At 37.0% G+C, this 22,488-nt stretch overlaps 3 protein-coding genes and 1 pseudogene across 3 annotated transcripts; 2 read left to right on the top strand and 2 right to left on the bottom strand.

The window, feature by feature from the left end:
* Positions 1 to 501: 501 nt before the first annotated feature.
* Positions 502 to 9,139, bottom strand: LOC141442822 (uncharacterized). Its single transcript, XM_074107938.1, has 2 exons — positions 8,645 to 9,139; positions 502 to 7,590 (listed from the first exon to the last, which is right to left on the bottom strand). The coding sequence occupies exons 1-2, from the start codon at positions 8,880 to 8,882 to the stop codon at positions 3,125 to 3,127; spliced, it is 4,704 nt and encodes a 1,567-aa protein (XP_073964039.1). The 5' UTR covers positions 8,883 to 9,139; the 3' UTR covers positions 502 to 3,124.
* Positions 9,140 to 13,855: 4,716 nt separating this feature from the next.
* LOC141442847 (probable small nuclear ribonucleoprotein Sm D1) lies at positions 13,856 to 14,403 on the bottom strand (annotated as a pseudogene).
* Positions 14,404 to 14,710: 307 nt separating this feature from the next.
* Positions 14,711 to 19,950, top strand: LOC141443053 (uncharacterized). Its single transcript, XM_074108268.1, has 5 exons — positions 14,711 to 14,949; positions 15,663 to 15,756; positions 18,411 to 18,584; positions 19,569 to 19,681; positions 19,912 to 19,950. The coding sequence occupies exons 1-5, from the start codon at positions 14,842 to 14,844 to the stop codon at positions 19,948 to 19,950; spliced, it is 528 nt and encodes a 175-aa protein (XP_073964369.1). The 5' UTR covers positions 14,711 to 14,841.
* Positions 19,951 to 20,611: 661 nt separating this feature from the next.
* Positions 20,612 to 21,279, top strand: LOC141442852 (uncharacterized). Its single transcript, XM_074107996.1, has 2 exons — positions 20,612 to 20,725; positions 20,806 to 21,279. The coding sequence occupies exons 1-2, from the start codon at positions 20,722 to 20,724 to the stop codon at positions 21,213 to 21,215; spliced, it is 414 nt and encodes a 137-aa protein (XP_073964097.1). The 5' UTR covers positions 20,612 to 20,721; the 3' UTR covers positions 21,216 to 21,279.
* The last annotated feature ends 1,209 nt before the right edge of the window (positions 21,280 to 22,488 follow it).

Below are 22,488 nucleotides of genomic sequence, written 5' to 3'. Positions count from 1 at the left end.
GTGCCAAATTTCAAGTCAATCGGACCACTGGAAGTGGGTCAAATTAAGCTTCCAAGATTTGACCCAAACAAATAAACAAACAGGGCAAGCTAAAGAAACGCTTGTAAAAACTTAATAAGGACAGCAGATGCTCCCTGCGACAGGGATCCGCCAAGTGGAATGAACGAACTTGTCAATTATAAATGCAAAGTTTTGTGTCGATACCACAAAAGGAATACTCGTAGATATACTATCCAAAAGAAAATAGAGGCCGCAATTTCATTGGTAAAACGAAAATACTAATAAATATAATTCTTTATAATATGCCTTGTCTATAGGTACTTTATTTTTTTTGTACTAGAAAAAAGGTAGCATCAGCAAATTATGTAACAATTAGCAAGGACATTATTTAACATTATTTTGGTATCATAAGTAATAGTACTGATTTTTTATATATATTTTTTTTCAATAAAAATACTCGTCAAGAGAACGGTAAAAAGTGAAGTACAAAAATGGTTTTATGAATACAACATAACACAATGCAAATACTTTTCATTCAATTAAGTACTTATTAATGTATTTTACATTTTATTATTTTGATTTCATTTTACTGGCGAAACTCAAGTGGACCATTATTCTCTTTTGACTAGTATAAGTATACATAGTTACAGGTAAAGTTAATATAAAGCGTGTAAAAAAGCAGTTTGTTTATTGATTTATTTCAAAAATAAATGGAAATAAGTATACAAATAAACAAATGTCAATATCTAAATTACACATAAAATAAACAAGCGTAAACATGGCATGACTTCGATTAAAACAATCTTAATGACAAGACTTAAAAGAAACTTAATTTTTAAACATTGATTTTCATTGATTCATTCATACATACACATACCTAAAATAAAAATGTGAAAGACCATATTTTTGTATTTGGATAAAAGTATCAAAATCTTTTGACATTTCTTTGAACAATCACTGTTTAAAACTGTTATTTTCATGTGTTTCATTTACAATAACAAGTTATACAATACAACAATAATAAAATAATAAAATACAAATAAACTGTTGTAATTAAAACTGACTGGGCACCACTTTGGTACCATTTTAAACACTCATCAAAACATTCAGTTCGTTCCTTGAAAACATCCCTTGAGTCATTATTTCACTCACACTCTCTCCCTTTTCTCTTATGACTAATGTACAGTCGGTGCCCTAACATAAGTGTCCACTTTTCTATGCAACTAGTATCTAACTAAACAACATAAAAACTGAAAAAGTAACACAAGCTAAGGCTACCTATATTTCAGCAGGACACCATGGCGGCGCAAGCAGTCGCCGCCACCAACAAAATGTATGCAGCTCTAGGAAGGGTATCCCACCTGGTGTCCACTTGGTTGCGCAATGCTTCATACATTTTGTTGGTGGCGGCGACTGCTTGCGCCGCCATGGTGTTCCGGTGAAATATAGCCCTTAGGGGACTACGATTTTCTCAACAAGTCTCGTAGTGGCTTTAAAAACATTACAGCCCATTCCAGACGGTTGTAAACCAGCGTCCCAACAGAGGTGACCTTGGCTGGAACTTGGTTTACAACCACGGATTGTGAATCGACACGATTTACAACCACGCGCCGACACGCTAACGAATCAGGGAGGCTACTACGAAATTCGAAAATCGAAGTTCGTATCGTACCGTCCCCCTCACTCTCGTATTAAATAATATAAGCGTTAGCGGGGCGGCACGACAATACGCCCGTCTGCCAAGGACGTTGGTCATGTTGTCATTTGGTTTAATTGGTTTGACCGTGTACGGTTGGCAACAAGCACTAAGCACGTGCTTTAATTAGTACATAAAATAAGTAGCCAATAGTATAAATACAATATTAGGTATTTTTTTAAGAATAAAATTCATGATTTCATGTTACAAACATCATGTCCTTGGTTCTGGTCTCGGGCACCATATTGTTTCTAACATGAATAAGTTTCTGTTAAAAATTACATTTACTTGTAGCATTTTTACTGACTGCATGTCACACATACATACATTGTCATCCAACTGACGTGTGTATACTATCTGACTAATGGAAGTGGGTCAAAATGAACTTGCATGGTTAGACCAAAAAAAAACCAACAACCAAAAACCAAGGTTAAATAAAAGCTTGTACTGAATAAACCCTCTTGGTGAGAAATGTACATAGTCTAAAATAGTCACTTCCCGCCATCTGTACGCTTAGATCTTTTAAACAAAGCGACGGTTTTTAATGCGGTGTTCACAATCAGTTGTTTTTTTACAGAATGATTATAACAATATTTGATATAATTTCAAAGGATATAATCAGTTTAGATAATAATCATTTGGTATAATTTGTAGATATATATTTTTATTTTTATAATTCTTGTTTGGTATAACACTTATTTGTTATTACCATCATATGGCATAAGTCATATTATTAAAATTAATAATCACTTGGTGTAAAAATAGAATTATATCTTGTCTGTAATTTGCATTTTATTTACATGATTGCTAGCAGTCCGTTTTGTGCAAAGTTCGCAATTCTTAACAAACCTACTTCCCTATTAGCTCGGATTATGTCTTTAACACATTAAACTGAAAATGATTATGTCAACTGTACATTAGATGAAGTGAATATTATATCATTGTTCTTTTTAGGAAATGTGCATAATACTTACAGTATGTTATATATAACAAATGTTATTATATGAAATAAGCGTTATTACGATTGATATTATAGGTTAGGTACCTACCTATTATGTTTTAAAATTTCGTGATTTTCACTCAACGTCAAAATACCACAAACGGGACTTATCACGCCAAAACACACGAGTAATATATACCTGGACGTTTCGACCACATTATAGCGGCCGTGGTCACGAGTAGTGGTAGTTCGAGATACGAGTGCCGGTCATGGTGCCGGTACTATTTGCGATCAAGTGCGGGTAGATCGAACGACTCGCGCTTTTAGGCAGACTTGACACCCCACACTTCACTTTACTCGTGGCCGCGGCCACTGTAATGTGGTCGAAACGTCGAGGTAAATATTACTCGTGTGTTTTGACGTGATAAGTCCTGTTTGTGGTATTTTGACTATGATATTATACTACATATTTTTATAGTCATAGACCTTCATTTTGTGACACTTTGTATATTACAACGAAATGGTCCCTCTTCGGCATGCCATCGCTGCGCGTGATCAATTAAAACGTTCAGATCCGAGAACTGTTCACAACATAAATTGCAAGAATAAGGTTTTTGTACTGCGTCGCTACGTTCGGAAGTATCAAAGCTATACTTACCCGTCGTGTGAATCCGTTTGTGACTAGTCAGAGAACTTAATTCTGTAAATCTTTTGCTACACACACTGCAAACATATGGTTTCACTGCCGAGTGCAGTCGCAAGTGGTTGTCTAAAGTGTTCTTATGTGCAAATTGTTTTTCGCATATATCGCAGGTGTACAGATTCTGTTGTGAGTGCGTTTCTTTGTTTACAAAATCGACGTTGCTTACAGAAATGCTAGGTTCAAGTGGTTTGTTGGCTGTTTCCGTGTGCTGACGCATATGGGTAAGCAAAGCCTTTTCATAAACAAATCGTTTTTCACAAATATCGCAACGGTGGCGTTTTTCGTCAGTTAGATTTCGCTTATGCTTTGTAAACCTGGACGTTAGTTCTTTATTAAGTTCGCTTGCTTTTTGATGTCGCAATCGCATATGAGTGACTAAAGTCTTTTTGTACACGAATCGTTTTCGACAAAAGCTACAACGGTGGGGTTTTTCTTTAGTGGAATCTTCCTTACTTTTTGTAGAACTACTACTACTATAAGGACGTGTGATCTGTTGATCGTCAGGTTTGTTAACTTTCTGATGTCGTATTCGCATATGAGTGAGCAAAGTCTTTCTGTACACAAATCGCCTCTGACAAATTTCACAACAGTGGGCTTTTTCTTGTATAAAATCTTGCTTCATTTGCAAAAGGTGCCTTGCTTGTTGCTTAGCAAAACGAGGCGGTTGAATAATTTGAACTTTAGGTATGATTTCCGGATGCTTTCGCATGTGCGTCATCAAAGTCTTTCTGTAAACGAATCTTCGCTGACAAATTTTACAACAGTGAGACTTTTCTTTAGTTAAGTCATGATTACATGTATCATTATTAGGTTCGTTCACCTTTCGATGTCGTAATCGCATGTGAGTGAGCAAAGTCTTTCTGTACATAAATCGTCTTGGACAAATATCACAACAGTGTGGTTTTTCTTCAGTTAAATTTTGATTATGTGAGTGTGGTTTATTAGGTTCGTTCACTTTTTGGTGTTGTAATCGCATGTGAGTCATCAAAGTCTTTCTATACATAAATCGTCTCTGACAAATATCACAACAGTGTGCTTTTTCTTCAGTTAAATTTTGATTATGTGAGTGTTGTTTACTAGGTTCGTTCGCTTTTTGATGTTGTAATCGCATGTGAGTCATCAAAGTCTTTCTATACATAAATCGTCTCTGACAAATATCACAACAGTGTGCTTTTTCTTCTGTTAAATTTTGATTATGTGAGTGTTGTTTACTAGGTTCGTTCACTTTTTGATGTTGTAATCGCATGTGAGTCATCAAAGTCTTTCTGTACATAAATCGACTCTGACAAATATCACAACAGTATGGTTTTTCTTTAGTTAAATCTTGAGTATGTTCTAGTTGTTCATTGAGTTCCTTCACTTTTTGATGTTGTAATCGCATGTGAGTCATAAAATTCTTTCTGTACATGAATCGTCTCTGACAAATGTCACAATAGTGGGCTTTTTCTTGTATCAGACCTTGCTTAATTTGCCAAAGGCGCCTTGCTTGTTGCTTGGCAAAACGAGGTGGTTGAGCAAGTCGAAAATTGCGTTTGTGCTCTGGATGTTTTAACATGTGACTCATCAAAGTCTTTCTGTAAACGAATCGTCTCTGGCAAATTTCACAACAGTGGGGTTTTTCTTTAGTTAAATCAAGATTGTGACTCAGTTGCTCAACAGTTTCTTTTACTCTTTGACGTTCTAATCGACTATGAGTCTTTTTGTACACAAATCGTTTCTGACAATGTCTTTGCTTGGCTAAACTAGAAGGTTGAGTCACACGTGTGTCAGGTCTATTTCCAGAGTGTTTTCGCATGTGAGATATCAAAGACTTTCGGTACACAAATCGTTTTTGACAAATGTCGCAACATTGTAATTTTTCTTTTCCGTGATCTTGCTCGTGCTTTGTAGAATTAGGTGGTGTGACTTGTTGGTTTTTAGATTCGATTACTTTCTGATGTTTATCTCTATTTTGTGCGAGTTGTTTATTAAGTTCCACTTTTTGATGTCGTAATCGCATGTGATTCACCAAAGTCTTTCTGTACATAAATTTTTTGTGACAAATATCACAACAGTGTGGTTTTCCTTCAGTTAAATCTGGGTTATGTGTGAGTTGTTTATTGGGTTCGTTCGATTTTTCTTTTTCATGATCCTGCGTATGTTTAAGTCGGTTGTTTGCTTTCGGATGTCGCACTCGCATATGAGTGAGCAAAGTCTTTCTATACACAAATCGTCTCTGACAAATGGTACAACAGTGTGGTTTCTCTTTTTCATGATCCTGTGTATGTGTAAGGTTTTCTGTTGCTTTTGGATGTCGAGTGAGGTGTTTATTGGGTTCGTTCGATTTTTCTTTTTCATGATCCTGCGTATGTTTAAGTCGGTCGTTTGCTTTCGGATGTCGCACTCGCATATGAGTGAGCAAAGTCTTTCTGTACACAAAACGTCTTGGACAAATTTTGCAACAGTGTGGTTTTTCAAGTATAAGGTTTTGGCTTTCCTTGTCTAAACTAAAAGGTGGAGTAACCTGAGTGTCAAGTTTACTTCCTGGATGCTTTCGCATATGTGTTATCAAAGACTTTCTGTACACGAATCTTTTTCGACAAACGCTGCAACCGTTGGGTTTTTCTTTTTTCAAATTTGTCTCATGTGTGAGTTGTTCGTTACGTTCCTTTGGTTTTTTATGTCGTCTGCGCATATGATAAAGCAAAGTCTTTCTGTACATAAATCGCCTCTGACAAACATCACAACAGTGTGGTTTTTCTTTAGTTAAATCTTGGTTACGTGCGAGTTTTTTATTAGGTTCATCCATTTTTTGATGTTGTAATCGCATGTGAGTCATTAAAGTCTTTCTGTACATAAATCGTCTCTGACAAACATCACAACAGTGTGGTTTTTCTTCAGTTAAATCTTGATTATGTGCGTGTTTTTTATTAGGTACGTTCACTTTTTTATGTCGTAATCGCATGTGAGTGAGCAAAGTCTTTCGGTACACGAATCTTCTATGACAAATGTCACAAGAGTGGGATTTTTCTTGTATTGAACATTGGTTAATTAGCCAAAGGCACCTTGCTTGTTCCTTAGCAAAACGAGGTGGTTGAGTATGTTGAAAGTTGCATTTGTTTTCCGGATGCTTTCGCATGTGAGTCACCAAAGTCTTTCTGTACACAAATCGTCTCTGACAAATATCACAACAGTGGGGTTTTTCTTTAGTTAAATCTGGTTCATGTATGAGTTGTTTGGTACGTTCTTTTGGTTTTTTATGTCGTCTGCGCATATGATAAAGCAAAGTCTTTGTGTACATAAATCGCCTCTGACAAATATCACAACAGTGTGGTTTTCCTTCAGATAAATCAGGATTATGTGCGAGTTGTTTATTGGGTTCATTCAGTTTTTCTTCCTCATGATCCTGCGTATGTAAAAATTGTTCGTTTGCTTTCGGATGTCGCACTCGCATATGAGTGAGCAAAGTCTTTCTATACACAAATCGTCTCTGACAAATAATACAACAGTGCGGCTTTTCTTTTTCATGATCCTGTGTAGGTGCAAGTTTTTCGTTCGCTTTTGCATGTCGCACACGCATATGAGTGAGCAAAGTCTTTCTATACACAAATCGTCTCTGACAAATGGTACAACAGTGTGGTTTATCTTTTTCATGATCCTGCGTATGTGTAAGTTGTTTGTTTGCTTTTGGAGGTCGCATTCGCATATGATTGTCATGTTTGTGGTGGTGCATGTTATATTTAGGTTTTGTATGATCTGGGTGGCACTGATGCATATGCTTATATAACTTTTTTTTGACCGTGAACTGTTTCTGGTAAATGTTATAATGGTAAGGTTTCGCCATTGTGTGTTCTAGCATATGCGCATTAAGTTCAGATGACTGTGTAAAAAGTTTTTTGCATACATTACAAGTATATGGTTTTGCTTTATGCATTTCTATGTGTGCAGTTAAAAAACGAGGATATTCAAACTTTTCCATACATATATGGCAAAAATAACCTATGTGAGTTTTAATATGATTAGTTAAATAATTTTGCCCTGCAAATTGTCTCTGGCAAATGTTACAAATGAAAGGTTTATCCGTTAAACTAGATGAAGAATGTTGCCCCCCCAAAATAAATCGTTCAAGCCTTACAAAACAATATGGGAGTTGCTCAAAGGTCTTGACACTCTGAGATTCTGCGGAAAGCGTTGGGGAGGATATATACTCAGTTCTAGGTTCATCCGTCAGCTTCAATATGTATGGGTCCTCCTCAGTTTTGATCAGAGCATCTGAAAAAAATAGTTTAGGTGGTATCATTCATTTGCTTAACACGTTGATGGACAGTACACCTATAGGCGTCCAAATATAAAGCTTAACAACGTCTAATTGAAAGTAGTGTCCATCAATGTGTTCATTAATGTACATATGGTGAAAATACATAATGGTTCATTTAATATAATACATTTTTTTTTATCAATACAAAACAACAAATACAAAATTAACTATCTTTTTATTGATAATCCAAAAATTGGTTAAGGTTGGATTAGGTTTATTTTATTTTATAACAATCCTGTGTAGTTCACTATTTCTGAGAAATATATACTATAGAAATGAATCATTATGTATGAGGTTGAACACCATCAAGATAATTATATTCATGATAATTATTTGATTATTATCAGGTTATTATCCTACAACAATGATATAATAAAAAAATAAAAAAATTACATCTCATTTCAGAAACACGCATTGCCATGACACCATAAAAGTGCCTACTGTATTATATTATTCATATTAGGATACACAATAAAGACCTATAGGTACACATAATATCATAGTTCTCATACCCAGGTACATAAATATGCATTATCATCATTAATTATCAATTTCAAAATATTGTGATAATTATTTTTGATAATTATCTTCCATCCAATAGGGTTACACTGTTAATAGAGCAGGGAGTAAATTTTGACTAATATTAGGCATTTACACTGTATAGGAAACTTGCTTTTGCCCTTGATTCTACAAAAAATTTGTTTATGCCAATACCAACCTGATATTTCTTGCCCATAGAAACTCTTGTCAGTTTGACACCAGTGTGTATGGGTGTGTACACGAAATATCAGGCTGTTATTTCCATGTTGGTATTGTCCGTGCTGGTAAATAATGTCACCCAGTTCCAAACAAATTCCAACAAGTCTTCTACCATCTGGCAAATCACACACAGCACAGTAATGATGGTTTAGCTCTTATATAAAAGGTTTGTGGGGATGTGTCCAAAACTAGCCCTAAGTTAGCAGAGTCAAACCAAGGTGTTCATAAGGAACTTAAGGCGAAACTTACGTTGCATTGATATGGCAATATCCTGTGGTTGAAGTAGCTCGGGACCGAAAACGATTTCTTCTTTGACATCGTGGTCAGCGTACAGGCAAGCCCACGAGGCTGCTTCACTCTCGCCGCCGGCGTCCCACTCGGGCTCCTGTTTCAAGGCCAAGCACTCCTCAGCCGTGCTGTATCTGTAAGACCACGGCAGCGGAGGCTCCTCGTCGGAAAGAAGACTGTGGCAGTCTGCTGGCGTCATGTCACAGAATCACTGTAGTCTATGTAAACAGCTTAAATTTTCCATAAAAAATAGTACGAAAGCGGCACGTGCGTACTACAACTTTCGGCGCAACTTTATTTCGTGGCACTCAGCTTTGTTTTGCATTTAGCTTGTATTCTGTTTTCATCCTTCTTTTAATAACTAACCAAAGAGATGGTATGATTGATACAGTGGAATAAATACGAATAATTTACAATGTAGTCACCAAAATTGCGGCGGCGGCGTCTCATTTTCACTCTTTCGTTGCCAAGCCAAACGTCAAAATCAGTTGACTTGACAGCTGATATTTTTTAGGAAAGACAAAGGAAACTATACCCATACGGCTTACGACACAAAAGCACAAATTAAATACGAGCCCTGCTTCTTTTTCTTCGTAACTGCTACATTACTGCCATAAAATACTTGAAGATAGCAACATTTCCGCATATAATTAAATGAAAAGCCTTGTGAAAAGCATAGGCGCTGTAAGAGGCGGCATCTGTTGCTGAGTAGTGAAACTAATTTGATTCATTAAGGTCGTTATAACATCGATATGTACATTATTATGTCATGTGTACAGTTGCATACAATATTTTATCTACACCCATAACGGGTGTGGCCTGTAATATGAGCAAATAATTAAAACATAGATCATACTCTTCATACTCGTCAAACTGGACAACATAAGTTCAGCGACTTTTAAAAATAATTAGTTTTTTAATTTTTATTGCACCTTTATGCGAAGAAGCAATGTAAACCAAAATGCTGCAAAATGGAGGATTTACTATATGGGTGTAGATAAAATAAACAAACTAACGGTTTTTGAAATTTTATACGTAATTAGAGTATCGCAAGAGATTAAGTTAATGAATGAACTAAAAACAATTACTTTGCTTACCCGCGATGATAGCTATACTCCATTTATTTTACCATTTGTAACGGTAAAATTTGCACACGTTTTTAAAATTGTGTTACTTAAAAAACAAATAAATACCGGAGCACCAGCCGTTTTGGAACCTTCGGGCTTGGTCCGCGACGACGGCAAGAGGCCCGACGGCATGACGCTCATGCCATGGAAAATGGGACGGCCGTTGGTTTGGGACGCCACTTGCGTCGACACACTCGCGCCGTCCCACCTTCCATCTACAGCCAATAGGGCCGGTGCCGCTGCAGACTCTGCGGAATGCCTCAAACGGCGCAAATATGTAGGCATCAGTAGTGCCTACATTTTTGAGCCGTTTGGGGTAGAAACCATGGGTCCTTGGGGTTTGAGTGCTGTTAATATTTTTAAATCATTATCGTCCAAATTGATTACGGCTTCGGGTGACCAGAGGGCTGGCTTTTTCTTAGCACAAAGATTAAGCATTGCCATACAGCGTGGTAATGCTGCAAGCCTTCTGGGCACCTTACCACCTGGCAGTGATTTTGGGCAACTTTTTTTATTTATAATTTTAGTTTGTGTATGTAGTTTTAGTTACCTTTATTTTGTTTTATATTATACAGGCATTGTCTAATAATTAATATCCTTCTACGAATAAATAAAAACACAGTATAGTTAAAAAAAAAACACCTAATAATAATAATAATAAATGTACATGTAGGTATTTTTAGACCATTCTTGTTCGAAATACCGAGAAACGTATGTTACAATTTGACCGTTACTTCGAACCTTAAATTAAACGGAGTATACATAATACGTCTACGCAACAAATGTGTGTTCATGCAGCTCCTCCACCTGCACGCTGTAATAACACATACAAATCACGCAAACCTAACTATCATCACCACCACACTAGGTACACTGACGCGTTTCGAACTCAACCTGAGCTCACCCTCAGAGCAACACAGCTGTTCACCATGCTACCAGATGTTATGGAGACTAACAAACCAAAACAAACATTTAATTTTGTCAATGTGAATCCCCACATGCTCACTTTATTTTTCTCAAACAAACTACCCACAACATTTTTATAAACTTTTGTAATCATCACATGAAACTACCTTGTACTTAATTTTATTTTACACTAGCTTTTATACCCGCGACTTCGTCTGCGCAGATTTAGGTTATCACGCGGTGGCGCCCTCTACCGGAATGAAAGGTATCCTATGTTGATCCCTGGGGTTCAATCAAACTCAAACTACCTATATACCAAATTTCATCAAAATCGGTTCAGTGGTTTCGACGTGAAGGCGTAACAGACAGACAGTTACTTTCGCAATTATAATATTAAATAATAATAATATAAAGTAGGTATTATAATGGGCATCCTATGGGACAGTGGACGTCCTACGGCTGAGATGATGATGATGATGATGATGATGATGATAATGGGCATGTTAATAATAACTGTTATTGTTCAAATAAGAGAGCTAATTTAATAAAGGCCATAGTCGCGTTTCCATAGTAAGTCTACCCTTACATCAAACGGGCTTGGATTTTTTTTTGTGAATACCTCTTATAGGGAAGTTATCTCAAAGTTTGTCTGTTTCTTTTCTTTTGTACAATAAAGAGTTTACAAACATACATACAATATTTATGCTGAGTACGAACATCCTAACTTGTGACAGTTTTTGACTTATTATTTTTTTTAGATTTCTTTTAATATATTTTTTTCGGGATGTATTCAGTTCAATTTTGAAATTATGTTATTTATATAGATTTGCATCGCCACCTAAAAAACGAGTTATCATATAAAAAAAGAAAAAAATACCAAATGAAAAAAAAAATTTTTTTTTTTCTGGTTGTGAAGTAGTGACACCTCTCGATTTTGTTCTTAGAATAAACCATATTTTGGCCATATACTTACCTAATTTACGAGTTGCTTGTATTTTTTGCCAGATTATTATTTGTGTGTGACATTCCCAATCCACACTAAGGCCGCGTGGGAACTACGGCCCAAGCCCTCTCATTCTGAGAGGAGATCTGTGCCCTGCAGTGGGATGTATATAGGCTAGGATGATGATTATTTACTTGCTTGTCAGTTGTCATAGGTATAGGGTTGTAGGGGGCAATGTTCCACTCCTCGTCGACTTGCATGAATGGCTGCCGGCACTATCCATGCCAGACCAGAAGCTTTATTGTCTAACGCACGGGCTCTTGCCATCGCTTTCACTATCTCTTTCTGTCGCCATCTTACACCATTAGACAGAAAGACATAATGAATGCAATAGCAAGCGTCCATGCATTAGACAATACTACCTCAGGTCCTGGACAAAGCATAGCAGACCCAGACCCAGACTTCTTGGAGAGACCCTGGTGACTGGAAATATACTGCCATGCTATAGACATCAGTAGTACTTATACTCTGTTTAATTTAAGGTTTGAATTAAGGTCAAATTGTAACATTTCTCGGTATGACGAACACAAATGGACTAAAAATATGTACATTTATTAGCAGTATTTATTATAGAAGTTATCACAATTTTAAATAGTTCGTTTCATTGTTTTATTTAAAAACATGTGCAAATTTTTGTTAAGTTTCAAATGTTAAAATAAATAGAGTATAGGTCTGAATTTTCCCAAAACTAAAATTGGACTTATTACTGATATCTGTAAGTCAGATTTTGTCAAAAATAAAAAATCAGGCTTGGTATCAATGGTGCGGCAGTGAAGTAGCCTGTAGTTCACCACTCACCACAACACAACTCTTCAGAGAGGTCTTTGCCGGGCAGTGGATATCCTTTAGCTGATTATGGTCATAATTGATCTGCAGTATGCATATAATCAATTTGATTACGCAGAGGTCCATAACAGTGATCTACAGCCCTATCCTCCTAACACCCAAGTCAATTTTTTGATTTATGAACATCATACCTCATCATCCATCATCCCAGCCTATATACGTCCCACTGCTGGGCACAGGCCTCCTCTCAAAACAAGAGGGATTGGGCTGTAGTTCCCACGCGGGCCCAGAGCGGATTGGGAACTTCACATGCACCATTGAATTGCTTCGCAGGTTTGTGCAGGTTTCCTCACAATGTTTTCCTTCACCGCAAAGCTCGTGGTAAATTTCAAACGTAATTACGCACATGAATGAGAACATCATACCTACTTTACGTCATTTATGATTATGATAGTTTGATGTTAAAATTTTAAAAGTCCTTTATAAAGGACTCTGGGCGTTAGGAGGCTATACTACTATATCTATTACAGAACAAAAAAATATTTTTTTGTTCCATGATTATGATTATATACTATAATGACACTAAAGGTCAAGCTAACTTAAAAATTGTTCTTCTGTTCAATAACATCTATTGTCAAGCTAAATAAAAACTGTTCAAATACTGTATACCTACTAGATTACCTGAGCTTTTTTGACCAGGAAGAATAGTTTTCTAAAAAGTAGATAGTGCTTACTTTCACTTAATTATTTCAACAAGAAAATAGAGAAAAAACTTGCAGACTAAAATAAAGTTTTATGTAGTCAAAATACTATGCACAGGATTTATCATGCTAACACACATGAGTAATATTTACCTTGACGTTTCGGCAACATTACAGTGGTCATTGTCATGAGTAGACTGAAGTGAAAATCACGAGTTTCAAACATTATACTTAAGCAAGGACCATGTGTGGTCCTTGGTTATAAGTTTTATGTATTTGTGATTAGTGCAAAGTACTGCCGAACAGAATTGGAATTAAATGTAACAAAATATATTATACCAGGGTTCATGTTAACTGTAAGAGCTCTTGTAAAATGAATAGTCAACATCAGGGTAGACAGTTAGGTAGGCAATAGATTAAATAGATATTAAACTCATCAGTCATCATCCAATCAAAGGAGAGTTATGTGCTAAGATAGGCAATTAAGAGTTTTTATTATGTACTAGGATATATTTATTGAAGTTTGGGACTGTACTGTTCACTCAGACCAAGGTTTGTTAGATAAAATTTAGCAAAGTTTCTATGTTGCTATTTATTATAATAACAGATTACTTACTTAGTAAAGGTTTTTATTGATTAAAACACGGTATTATCGAGAAACTTATACTTAATAATCACGCATCACATTCTTAGGTTGTAGCTTATGGACTAGGTTAACGCCGCCCGCGGCCCCTGCCGCCACGGCCGCCTCTCGGGCCTCCACGACCACGTCCACCTCTGCCGCGACCACCCCGAGCGCCGCCGCCGCCTCTTGGAAGCCTTCACGCTTGCCGCGGCCTCTGGGAGTGTCGTCGATGAGTAAAGTCTCCAACGGTAGACTGTCCGGCAGCAGATAATACCTAATGTTTTCCCGCGTATGCTCAATGTCTCCAAATTCAGCTCTTCCTTGTTTTTAAGCGTCACTTTTACAGCCTTTAAGTGTGTGTTCATAGCAACATCGACGCCAGTGATTGTTCCATGCACAACACTGCCATTCTTCAACTCTATCGTCACTGTTTCGTGACTAAGTTTCATCAAAAACCGAACGAGTTTCATGTTTAGCGTTTATATTAAATTAGATTTTAGCAAAAACAATTCCGGCGTCTGCCCGCCTATTATAACCTCAAATAGCAAACAATGCAATATGGCGGCTGGCTGGCTACAACTTTTTTTTTTCGAGAACAAACAATTGACGGTTTACTAAAAATGTTGTCAACTAAATAACTCAAGCATTTGGTAGAAATAATGTATGCGCACGAAAATAAAAATGAAAGAGAAGTTCAGTGTGCTCTCGATTTTTAAGCTATTTGGACAATTTTTTAACCAATTTGCTCAGACCAATGAAATCTATGGATCATAATAATATGTCTTCAGCAATTTGACAAGTTATCATTAATTTTTAAATAGTCCTGGCAGTTTGGACGACAAGAGTAAGTTCTTAGTGACAGCAAAATAATTTTCTATCACATCAGATCAGATCACATCTCCCATTGTCTCCCATATCCTTAGTTTCCTACACTGCTCTTATTGCAACACAACACGAAAACATTTGAGTTTGTCTTGTAGCCAATACCTAACTATTATTCATTTATAACAATGAATGCTGATTTGGGAGATCTGGGAGACATTGAACCTGATCAAGAAGCTGAGCCAGAAGAAAAAGAAAAGACTGTTTGTGCACGACTCGTGTTCACGCAAGAACAGGTGAGTTAATTTGAAAAATAATATTTAGAAAATTTATAGATACTTAGCAAATCTGTTGCAGCCTGAACATATATTCTTATATAAGACCACTAAAGCTGTCACCTCAAAATTACCAAACCGTTGCTTGCTGCGTAGCTTTTTTACCACTTTAAAATTTGACTCGTTCTTTCCCATTGTTGTTGGTAACCTTCCACTGACATTTTTTTCATTAGCAAACATTAAAATTGCCGCGAAAAAAAAATGTTTGATCAATGAATTTATCAATGTGCACGTAGCCACATAGTTTCAGTAAATATAACATGGAAGAAACATTAGATTATTCAGTCACTGCCGATTTTTCTGAGAAAGAGATTGAGGAATTACAAAAAGTTCCTGGAAACTGTCAGGTTAAGGCAAGATTGACTTTAACACGAGAAACAGGTAGAACGATTAATACATGCTTTGGTTTTAAATCTACATACTCACATATTGAGAAGAAAGGAAGAAACATCAATTAAAATAGAATATACGGGTTACTTGAGATATACTCTTCGACACGTTTCAGACTCGTCTGTGGTTTTTGTCAAGTTGTATTCGATTTAACGGTTAACCTAACGAAAATACTAACACTAAGTATATAGTTAGTTAAGCTAGCACTTTTGCAGCTCGGTTTCATAGTTTGTGAATCGTCCGTAACGACAGCAAATTAATACAGCCTTTCTTGATCTGTTTAGGAGGATGACTTGCGAGAAGCTTTCAACCTGTTGGACTACAACGGAGAGGGAAAGATCAAAGCAGAGGATTTTCGAGTTGCTATTAAAGCTTTGGGTACATCATTATTAGTATTTTCCAAGAAAAAAGCCTCAACTGATTGATTTTCATGATTATAGTCTGTAATACATTTCTGGCATCTTCTTTTGTGACTGTTTTAAGCTATTTTGAACCCCCGAAGCAAAAAAGGTGTGTTTTAAGTTTGAAGCATCGTAGCTCTCTAATGTACCCATGGACCGATTTCGATGCGTTTTTTACGCGAAAGTGAATTTTCTCGCCGTGATTCTTAGCTATTTTTCATTAAAATCGGTTCAGCTGTTTTTGAGATATTGAACTTTGAATTTAGGGGGGTTTGTACTTTTCTAAATTGATAAGGTTAATCCGGGTTAACGTCTCTGAATGATGTATAATCAGTTAGGTTAGGTGCATATTTTAATTAAACATTACCGACAAATTAATGAGTTATTAACTACTAGCTTTTACCCGCGGCTTCGCACGCGTAAACTATTCGGTCTGGTAGTTGCAATTGAAATTTTCGAGATTTTACTAAATTCCCCTGGAAATTTCCAAATTTATATCGTGGTCTTCATTGAGGTTGTGTTGTGAATAACTGTACAAAATTCAACACTCTAAACCCAAATTTTTCCCTATCCAAATTCAAATTCATATCATTTATTCAGTAAATAGGCCGCAATGGGCACTTTTACACGTCATTTTTTTAAATACCAGCACTTTTGGAAAGACCATTATTGCCAAGAAGAATGCGCCGCAAGAGCTTGCCAGAAAGTCATTTTTTCAAAATAAAATAAGTACGAATAAAATACTTAAAAACTACAGTAAGTATACAATTAAAGAAAAAAATACAAAATAATAATAACAATAATACACGGATGTATGGGGTCCCTTAGTTACAAAACTATCCCGTGGAAATATCGGGATAAAAAGTAGCGTACTTATGTGTTATTCCAGACGTCCGGCTACCTAGATACCAAATTTCATGACTCTAAGCTCAGCGGTTGTTATTTCGAGATTTTATCCATATCCCGTTGGAATATCGGGTCAAAAAGTCACTTAAGTATTATTCCAGATGTCCAGTTACCTACATACCAAATTTCATGACTCTAAGCCCAGCGGTTATTATTTCGAGATTTTATCCCTATCCCTTGGGAATATCGGAATAAATAGTAGCCTGTGTTATTCCAGAGGTCTAGCTACCTACATACCAAATTTCATGGCTCTAAGCCCAGTGGTTGTTATTTCGAGATTTTATCCCTAGTTATCCCGTAGGAATATCGGGTCAAAAAGTCACTTAAGTGTTATTCCAGATGTCCAGTTACCTACGTACCAAATTTCATGACTCTAAGCCCAGCGGTTATTATTTCGACATTTTATCCCTATCCCGTGGGAATATCGGAATAAATAGTAGCCTATGTGTTATTTCAGAGGTTCAGCTACCTACACACTAAATTTCATGGCTCTAAGCCCAGCGGTTGTTATTTCAAGATTTTATCCCTAGGTATCCCGTGGGAATATCGAGTCAAAAAGTTGCCTATGTGTTATTTCAGACATCCAACTACCTACATACCAAATTTCATGACTCTAAACCCAGCGGTTGTTATTTCGAGATTTTATCCCTATCCCGTGAGAATATCGGAATAAAAAGTAGCCTATGTGTTATTCCAGAGGTCCAGCTACCTACATACATACTAAATTTTATTGCTCAAAGCCCAGCGGTTGTTATTTCAAGATTTTATCCCTAGGTATAGGCATATGCTGAGCTGAGTCCTTTTGGCATCACACTACAGCACAATATCTCTTATTTTCTTCTCTTTTCCTATTTATGTTTTTACTGTGTTTTTGTTGTGATGTAGTGTGTTTTTCTTGTCAATAAATGTTGTGAGTTTGAGTTTGAGTTTGAGTTTGAGGTATCCCGTGGGAATATCGGGTCAAAAAGTCACCTATGTTTTATTCCAGACGTCCAACTACCTACATACCAAATTTCATGACTCTAAGCCTAGCGGTTGTTATTTCGAGATTTTATCCCTATCCCGTGGGAATATCGGGATAAAAAGTATCCTATGTTTTAATCCAGGTTATAAACTAACTTTCCGCCAAATTTCATCCAAATCCGTCCAGCCGTTTAGGTGTGAAAAAGTAACAAACATACTCACTCACTCACTCACTCACTCACAAACTTTCACATTTATAATATTAGTAGGATGACATCGGGACTTTCAAGAAAGGGCTAGTATCTTTCAAAAGTCCGGCAATGGCCAATGACTCCTTGACTAGTTGGTACTCCTGTACGGTGCGATCATTTCCCATCAGATGACCCGCTTGCTTGTTAGCCCCCCTCTTATAATAAACAAAAGAATTTAGTTCTTATGTTCTACTTTTTGTTGACTTGATCAGTCTGTCTTTGTATGTACTCGTAAATTCAGTAGCGAGCGGCGTAGGGCAAGGCGCCGTGGGGCGACCGCCCAGGGCGCCTGAAGCCTATACCTTCTAAAAAAATCCCAAAGTTGGGAGCGCCTTGGAAATCTCGCCCAGGACTCTGGAAGAGCTAAAACTGGTAGTGTGTAAATTCACGCTACCAAACCGTATGTTTTCATGAAAAACTCTTTAGACAGGACTGAGCACGTACTTACTAGATTGTAAGTTTTGTAGCCTTCGTTATTTTATTTATTGTATTTATTTATCTCGTCTCTCAGGTTACGAACCCACCAACGAGGAGCTGCAGAAAATGATCAGCGCGGTGGACAAAGGCCAGTCCGGAAAGCTGAGCTTCGAGAACTTCGAAACCGCCATAATGCGCAAGATCATGTCGCTCGACAGCGACGGAGACATCATGAAGAGCTTCAGACTATTTGACTCTGATGATAATGGTACTTTTTTTTAATATATAAGAGAGGGAAAATGAGCATCGGGTCATCTGATGGGAAGCAATCACCGCCGCCCATGGACACCTGTCAACACGAGGGGTCCCACAGGTGTCTGTCTGTGGCACCGTAGCTCTTAAACGGGTGGACCGATTTGATTGCTGTTTTTTTTTAATCAGGTTTCCTAGCAATGGTTCTTAGACATGTTTTATCAAAATCCAAGTTTTTGTTGGTTAGGTTACAATTCCATATGGGAATCCTAGGTGTGGGTCATCTTAATGTAGCTGTGGTAGTCTAGTAGCTTCAACTGTCGCCTCTCAACCAGAAGTTCACGGGCGTGGGATAGGATAGAGCCCGTGCTCTCACCTGTAAGTTTTTCTTAATTCATGTGCGAAATTACATTTGAATCTTACCACGAGCTTTACGGTGATGGAAAACATCGCCAGGAAAGCTGCACAAACGTGCAAAGCAATTTGTTGGTGTATGTGAAGTTTCTAATCCACACTGGGCCCGAGTGGGAACCACGGCCCAAGCCATTCTGAGAGGCGGTCTGTGCCCAGCAGTGGAACGTATGATGATTACGGTAAGTGAAAACATCGTGGAGAAACCTGCACACACCTGTGAAGCAATTCAATGGTGTGTTTCAAATGTACTGGACACTCGCGGGAAACTACAGCCCAAACTGTCTTAGAGAGGAGGCCTGTACCCAATAGTGGGACGTATATAAGCATATCCTGTAGTCAGCATAACTCAAATAAATATAAGAAAGCAAATACTAACGTGTGATTTTGTCAAAATTAGACATTAATGGACATTGTAATACGAACCACGGCACGCGTCATCGTGAATGACTACCTATATGTTTGGCCTTCTAAGGGTATTCACGAGGCTGCAACTATTAAACTATCAAGCATAAGAAAATTAGCACACTGGTGCATTTGGTTCTTTAGGTTAAGGTAAGTTACTTTATGTAAAATACGCTGCTTGCAGGACTGATTGGCTGTGAGCACGTGAAGCGTGTTACTGAGATTCTTGGCACATATCTGACAGATGAAGAAATTGAAGAAATGGTAGATGATGCTGATAAAGATTTCGACGGATTCGTATGTATAAATTAACTGCCACTGACACACATATGCGTTTTCCGAACTGCGTTCGCAGAGTGCCGCTGTCATAATTATTCATACATTTGAACGCACATGTGCGTCGGTGTGGCATCTGTGGAAGTCAATACGTTAAAATATATATTGTTCTTAACTAGTACTGACACAAAAACCATGTGGTTTTATTAGCTTAGATTTCAAAATCTAAAAGAATGAAAAACTTGTTGCAGGTTTCAGTAACAGAAATTCATGAGGATGATCAAGAATAGCGTTAATATAGTTACTCCTTGAATTGTTTTTAATTATATTAATATAATTAATATATGTATTAAATAAACCTTTTTCATTTGTTTGTAGTAGTTTCAATTATGGTTTCCATTCAAATTTATCTAGGAGAAAGTTGGGAGAAAGTGACTCGCATCAATTTGTTTGTAGTAGTTTATTTAAGTTATTTATATGGCTACTCTACCATGACGTGTTTTAGAAGTGCGTTTTCAGATTATCCGATCCGATATTGGTATCGGACGCCTATACGATATCGGAGCAAGTAAAATGTATGAAATATGATCCGATATAGGATCGGATAATGTGAGAACAGTCTTAGTGGAAGAAATGCATTAGTAAACATTGCTCTTAATTAAAAAATACAATAATTAAATTTTGAAGAATTTATTCTAATCAAATAACAAATTAAATTGGAATATTAACGACCGTACACAGCACAGAGCGAGCCACAGAGTACTTTATACATATACTGCAGGGCTACTACGAAACACGAAACTCGAAGTTCGTGTCGTGCAGTCCCTTTCACACTTACACTATTTAATACGAGAGCGAGAGGGATCGCACGACACGAACTTCGAATTTCGAGTTTCATAGTAGCCCAGCTGGAGCTAGCGTCGTTTTTATTACAAATGTCAAATTTGACAACGAATTTTGTGTTCAAATTTTGTATTTTTCAGAATCTGCGTTTGCTAACAAAAATAATGTAATTAATAGATTAAATTTGCTTTGCATTTGTAAACACTTGAGACGTTAACATGGGTAAGCAAAGTAATGAAATAATTATTTTCGTTATAGCTAAATTGCCTACAAAACCTATCTCAACAATGATATATTTACAGATATTGAAGACCTAACTCTAGAAGAAAAATGCGAAAACCTCATGACCGCAGTCGTTGAAACACGCAAACGGTTTGGTCAGAAATGTGTGGACTACCAGCACAAGACAGCCCGGGTTGAAAACCAACTCCTACAACTACGACTTGAAAGCTTCTCAAATTATGAATGCAAGCGAAAAAACCCACTCCCAGACTTGGGTATCGACGACGTGGCTTTAAACATCGAGGATATTAAGGCTGAGATCATGGAAAAACAGATAAGAATAGAGAATTTGTGTAAGAGATTGAACAACACTCAGGAGGTGTTATTACAGCTGAAAAATGATAATATTGCTAAGAAAATGCACCAACCTGTAACGATCGAATCACTAATGGCGCGAGCTAAGGAAAAACAACAAAAGCCTATGTGCTAGGAAGTGTTACACAATGGAACAAAAAAAATCAAATTATTGAATATTGCAAAAATATGCCTGGTGCAATTATTTATATAATTAGTGTTTAAATAAAGCAGCATGTCTTGCATTGTGTGATTGCCTTTTGGCTGTTTAGGATCACGATCAGAAATTACCACAGTAAATTAACAATTCTTGAAATGACCCCTACTTCGTAAGTCCTGACTTTTTTCATACATAGTTCTACAGACTGAACAGAGAATTCTATGTTGTGATTTTGGAAATTACTTACATAAATTTAATGTTCATATTTCATTGAAAAATTTTTACTCCACCATGTAATTCACCACCTGCTAAAATTTATTCCTTACTTCTCCATCCATTCCATTGTAAATTGTGTTGCCTGGAAGAGATCGCTCTGAAGCGATAAGGCCGGCTAATGCTAACCTCAGAAAGTCTCTGTGCATATACCTGTTTTCTGTACTGCTTGCTATGTGATGGTGTGCAATAAAGAGTTATTGTATTGTATTGTACATTCGGCAGTTATTCTTAACTGATTTGTACTTTGTGAATTACACCAGGACTTACGAGGTTAAATATCTACTTTTGATCCAACAATAGTGTAAATCAAAGACTTATTGGGGCCTGGCACTTTGCCACTGCTGCTGTTCATTAAAGAACAAGAACACAAGAAGTGGTCATTTCAATAAGCAGTCATTTAAAAAAGCAATTTCAAGATGTTATTTCTCATTGTGGCCCTAAACCACTGAAAAGTTTGAATGACAGTGAATATTGAATGAAGCTAGTATAGTATATCAGTTTAGTCTAAGATACAATTTATTGGCCTAAATCAGGGGTCTCCAAACTACGGCCCCTGATTTAGGCCCCTCTGATCCGGCCCGTGGAAAGAAAGCGGGAGAGCCAACGGTCTGGCCCGCGATAGGGTCCGATTGTATAAAGCTACAAGTAACTAGTAATTAGTTTTATAAGGCCCGCCACTGATGGTAATTCGCCACTCATGAACATAGTCAACACCAAGTGCGTTCCTTATGCGTTACTCATATCTAGGTGAAGACTAAATCTACTTAACTAATGTATTACCCCCATGACCAGCCAGTCTTGGCCCGCATGAATTTACATTAAGTGCAGTGGGCCCTTGAGTCAAAAAGTTGTCTTCAGACCCCTGGCCTAAATATTGGAAGGAGCTTGACTAAGACTTCCTAAAGGATAATAATATTAATGCTGTACCTATATCAATAATTGTGATTTATTATTTTAATAGTCTTTGTAGACG

Source organism: Choristoneura fumiferana, chromosome 26 (genome assembly GCF_025370935.1).
Source record: "Choristoneura fumiferana chromosome 26, NRCan_CFum_1, whole genome shotgun sequence".
Lineage (NCBI taxonomy): Eukaryota > Metazoa > Arthropoda > Insecta > Lepidoptera > Tortricidae > Choristoneura > Choristoneura fumiferana.
Note: the sequence above shows the minus strand (reverse complement) of the source record. Positions and strands in the feature narration are given on the sequence as shown.